We start from the raw sequence: 5,006 nt of genomic DNA, 5'->3' as shown, positions 1-5,006 counted from the left end.
TGCTGGCCATTCCAGGCCATGTTCGATCAAGGAAATCGTTATCTCACGTGAGGTAGAGGTTTGAACTGGAAAAGATGATTTATCGATCTAATCAACAGGGAAAAGGTGATGCAAAGAGGTAGCCACACCACAGCCAGCAACCGGCAGTTCTGATTTGGACAGATACGATCAAATCCACACAATCTATCCGTTGTTACAACATCATCGCCACCGTTCAGGCCACACCATGGCAGCTCCGACTCCACCGCGACACAACAAAAAAGAGCAGTGAGACGGAGACCCATCAGCCACGCCGTAGATGAAGAGAGAGATATCTAATGGCTTCTGCATGTCACTATCTTTGCAGCGAGGCTGCTTACAAGCATCTTTACATTATTTTTTTCAGCATACATCCAACACAAGGGGGCCATTCGTTGCCCAAGAGTTGTGAGTTGTAGCAAAGGAAACAACAAAAATTACAAAAAGGGAAGAAAGAAAAAAACCATGTACACGTAAAATGTCAATATCTCCTTTTTTTTTTCTTTTTCTCTGTTTGATGCGGATTTCAATGTCGTACCGGACAGCTCAACCGGATTCAGTTTGTTTGGCAAAAACAGGGGGTCCGTAGTACTTTGAAAAATATTTGGCAACCCACGGTGCAAGCTGGGTGTTCTCGGGCTCCCTTCTGTTCTTGTTGTAATAGTCGGACCATATAGCCGGGTATATTTCAGGGTTGAAGCCATCACGATATACACAAAAAGGCAACCATCCTTGGCCTCCGTTTATCCTTCGCTTTCTTTCCCGAGGGTATGCTAGAGGCGCCTGTACATACCTGTGTTGGAACACCTATCTGGTTAGTATAAGAATTGTGCATTTCGATCCTAGAGAATGGTTAGATTAGTACCTGATACCATCAACCACAGAATCCCAACAGAAATGTGTATGCCCGAATACATGGCAGGCTGCTCCATCTTTAGCGTTGTTGTGTATAGCTCTCAGCCTTCTTTCCAAATAATCAGAGCCGATGACCTTCGGAAGGTTTGGATAGTAAAGCATTCGCTTCTCTGGACATAACTCTTGCCTGCAGAGTCGAGCAGTAGACATTAGTTTTGGCCTTTGGGGCTATGAGGCTCGCCTAAGATATCCTACATTTTAGTGATGAAATTTGAACAGCACTGAATATCCTAATACACAGGCAAAGACAGGTCAGCTAGATGATTAGGGACAGGTTTCATATAAGGACTTACATCAGCAACCTGACGCAGTTACACAGCCGCGTGAAAATAAATATCTTCCACTACGCAATCTGTATTCTCTGTAACACAGCAAATGGCTACCTCGGGAATGACTGGTCACAAAGAAAATAATTGCTGCATTTTCGAAAGTGGTTCCTTAGTTGACGCTAACCTTAATTTGACAAGAGGACTTTTCCTTGAGGTGTTCTTATCATAAAAATAACATGAAATGAAATATAAATGCCAAGTATGAATACAAAAGCCTAGAGGATGATCACCTAAGTGAGGTATGATAGCTGCAAAGTGAACATGTTTACCATGCAATTACTATTAATCTCCAAATATACGAGCTTGAATTAAGAAGATGGGTTGCAAGTAAATTAATCAAACATAGCAAGTATCCTAGTCACTGGATTCACAATTCCCTAACAACTGTGACTTGGTAAGAATCAACAAGATCGCTAGGACAAAGAACCTTTGCCAGTGGCATACCATAGATAGGAGGAGTGAGCACTAACCTTGGTACAAAGTGTGAAAATGTAAGTATCTGTTTGCTCTTCTTTTTTACTTCTTCAATAGCATCATTGTTCTTGTCGTTCAACTTGTCAAAGTAAAGAGCAAGAGCCTCATCATCACTTCCCAAGTCCGAAGGCCATTGGCAAGCATGAAAGTCTTTACAAGCCTGATCATAAAAAACATATTAGTGCATGCACGTCGTGAGGAATTGAGAACTGTACAGAACAAAAAATGAGAAACTGAAACAGCCAGTACATGTCTACACCTATAAACAACATTATGTTTACGTGTATATCCATACAAATCAGAACAAGACACTGAGCGAAAGATCAACTTACCATCTCCAACGAAGGAACACGCACACTGTTAACATCCTTTTCCTTGTCAAAGCTCTGTAATGCGATTAAACAAAGACGAGTAAGCAGGAAAATCATAGTGACATGGTGCATTTTGATCTGGTTAGAAAATTTATGACAATGAATTAGGGGAAAATAAGCAACCTTGTGATACCATGAAAACAATGGTATGATCCCTAAGTCACCTATCGTTCTAGGGCCTGTATCCACACCCAGCTCACTACACGCATCAAGCAATGCAGTCAGTTTCTCCATCGAATCCACCTGGAAGAATGAGCAAACCAATATAAATTAAAGGGTAAATGCTTTGCTCAGAGAAAAACATAAATGAACTGATGTATTAGCAACCATCCAAAACCACAATCGTCATTGCATCATTTCAGTTGTACCACATGCTTCATAGCATGTGTGCAAGAGCTACTAATTTGTACCAAGCTATTCAAACACTCCCGCATAATGACAATCCAGATGCATGTCCGCTGAGAAAACAAGAGGATGCATTGATCTCACATTTGCTCCGGCTGTTCCTTCTCTTGGCAAGTCTGGTATGATGTTTTAAAGGGGTTCGATCTTCCGATGATACTGCTGCTGGGCGCACAGGCAACAAGATGAAGACCATCAGGTCGCTGATCATCTTAATGACTTGGTGTCTCTCGAAGCTCGGGAACAGTTGTCTCTCGAGGTTAATTCTTAGAAGCCATCCGCAATGATGCAGAGCTCTGAATCTCGGACAGGATAGGGCACATCCTGACCGGCTTAGGCAGCAACACAGCATAGGCTTTTTAGTCGGTTTTGGATTCTTGGCTAGGCTAGAGTAGCTTTGTTACTTACAGTCTTGGTGTTCTATTTTTGCTGTGTTTTTCAGTTTGGTCATCCTCCACCGTTGTTGGTTTGTATTTCACGCCTTCTTTCGTGTTCTTCTGACACAATGATGCACATATAGACGCGTGTTGGAGAAAAACAACTCCAAGTGGCAACGCCCAATAACATCAGTGTATTACTCCTACTAGGTTCACAACTGAAATGATGCAGACGTATGCGTCATCATAACCGTTTCAGTCACGAAACAAGAACCAATAGTCCAATAGGATCAACATATGACTAGGTTCACAACTGAAATGCAGCTCAACTACACAAGCCTGCTTAAAACCAGTATCAACATCAAACCTCATCAGCAAACTTCGCACTGCATCTAAAACTAGGATCATTAAGCAACGTATTTACTGGACAATGGCGGGCAGGAAGCAGGCGGGCGTTTCAGGTTTCAGAGAGGACAGACTAAAAGACTAGGAATGCAGCGGAAGCACCAGGCCAACGCATTCCGTCAAACACCATGCTTGCGGCACAAGGAATGCCGATAGTCAAACAGAGGGAAAAGGGACGGGGGAGGGGGAGGAGGGAAGGCGGAATCCACTCACGTAGCGGCCACCCTCGCGGCGCAGCCAGAGGTCGTGGTTGCCGGGCACGTAGAAGACGGCGTCGAAGCGCGCCCTGAGGGCCTCCATGGTGCGCGCGAAGTTGTCCCTGGTCTCCGCCACGTCCCCGGCGACGACGAGCGCGTCGAAGCCCTCCCCGGCGCCCGGCGGCCCCGCCCGCACCGCGAGCCGGCGCACCCACTCCATGTTCTCCGGGTAGTCGGTGTGCAGGTCCGACACGACGAACACCCTCGTCGTCGCCGCCGCCGCCGCCGCCGGCTGCGGCGCGGCGGCGGCGGCGGCGCGGCAGCGGAGGGAGGAGGGGGAGGATGATGCCCTGGGGCGCGGCGGGCAGAAGCGGCGGCGCCTGCGGAGGCGGCGGTGGTGCGGCGACGGGGGCAGCGCGTCGAGCAGGTGGTGGGCGGGGTGGGGCGACACGGGCAGATGCGGTGTCATGTCGGGGGGGAGGAAAAAGCTCTCTCGCTCGCTCTGGCGCTCGCCTCGCTTGCGGCAAAAAATCCCGTTTTCCCCCTGCCTGCCTTTTCGCTCCGGGGACGGGGTGGGTGGCGGTGGGGTGGCAGTTCGGTGATTCCGATCCGGCGACGGGATACCCGGCTCCACGGCCTGTGGGCCCGTTATATACAGCGGCGGCGAGGCGAGGCCCGGGTTGGTGGGTGGTGCGCCGCCGACGTGGCAGCGGCATCCGGGATAGTTTATGCTGGTCATTAGGCGCGTAGAGTATAGTAATGATTAATGCAGTGGGTTCATCATTGTCGCGGTTGGCCCTGTGCGACCGCTAAACTCCGGGTTAGTGGCGGAGTTTCGCACGTAACAGCGTGCGATGGAGGGCGCGGATTGGTTTGTTTAGGCCTCGTGGATTGCTAATCCATGTGTGCCCACACGGCCACACGCTTGTCTACGGACCTCTTGTAGAACGAGGTCGGCCACGGCCAGAATCATAAACAGGGGCCAAGCCTACCCTCGTGCGACATGAGACACAAAGCCATGAGTTTCATCAAATCTCTAACAGCTTGTTTGGCACCAATCATTTGGCTCGGAATTTATAGAATTCATTTTGCAAATTCCAACATGAACGTGTTTGTCGCACACGAATTTTGCGTGGGAAATCATCCCATAAATCCAATTAAAATGGTATGTAAAACCAAATCCCGCCCAACACCCTATGTAAGGTACGGGATATCTCTCTTATGAACTACTGGTCACGAGTTTCGATTAGAGACGAATTGAATTACATGAGGAAGGGAAGGTAGAGGAAGGACAAAGGAAGGGGAAGAAGGTAGCCGTCAGGTGCCTTGCCAATTGATCCACTGGATGCCTGCCCCTATCATCTCCCTCGTACTTGTAGCCGCAGAGGTGGGGCGCAGATAGGCCAAGTCCGTGGGTTGGCCCAACGGCAAGCCCCATGCACATGTACAGGTTAGGAGGGCTCCTAACATCCCTCCCTTCTTGGAATCCGGCTTGACCCCAAGCCGAGACCACCAAGA

The 5,006-nt window shown here is 48.4% G+C and overlaps 1 protein-coding gene across 1 annotated transcript; it reads right to left on the bottom strand.

Annotated features, from left to right (window-relative positions):
• Positions 1-311: 311 nt before the first annotated feature.
• Positions 312-4,262, bottom strand: LOC125506946 (acyl-carrier-protein phosphodiesterase PptH-like). Its single transcript, XM_048671657.1, has 6 exons — positions 3,505-4,262; positions 2,231-2,350; positions 2,069-2,122; positions 1,733-1,896; positions 884-1,060; positions 312-811 (listed from the first exon to the last, which is right to left on the bottom strand). Exons 1-6 carry the CDS (start codon positions 4,225-4,227, stop codon positions 565-567), a joined length of 1,485 nt encoding a protein of 494 aa, XP_048527614.1. The 5' UTR covers positions 4,228-4,262; the 3' UTR covers positions 312-564.
• Between the last annotated feature and the right edge of the window lie 744 nt (positions 4,263-5,006).

The sequence above is a fragment of the Triticum urartu genome, chromosome 1, assembly GCF_003073215.2.
Source record: "Triticum urartu cultivar G1812 chromosome 1, Tu2.1, whole genome shotgun sequence".
In the NCBI taxonomy this organism is placed as follows: Eukaryota; Viridiplantae; Streptophyta; class Magnoliopsida; order Poales; family Poaceae; genus Triticum; species Triticum urartu.
The sequence above is the reverse complement of the archived record's forward strand: the minus strand, read 5'-3'. Positions and strand labels throughout refer to the sequence as shown.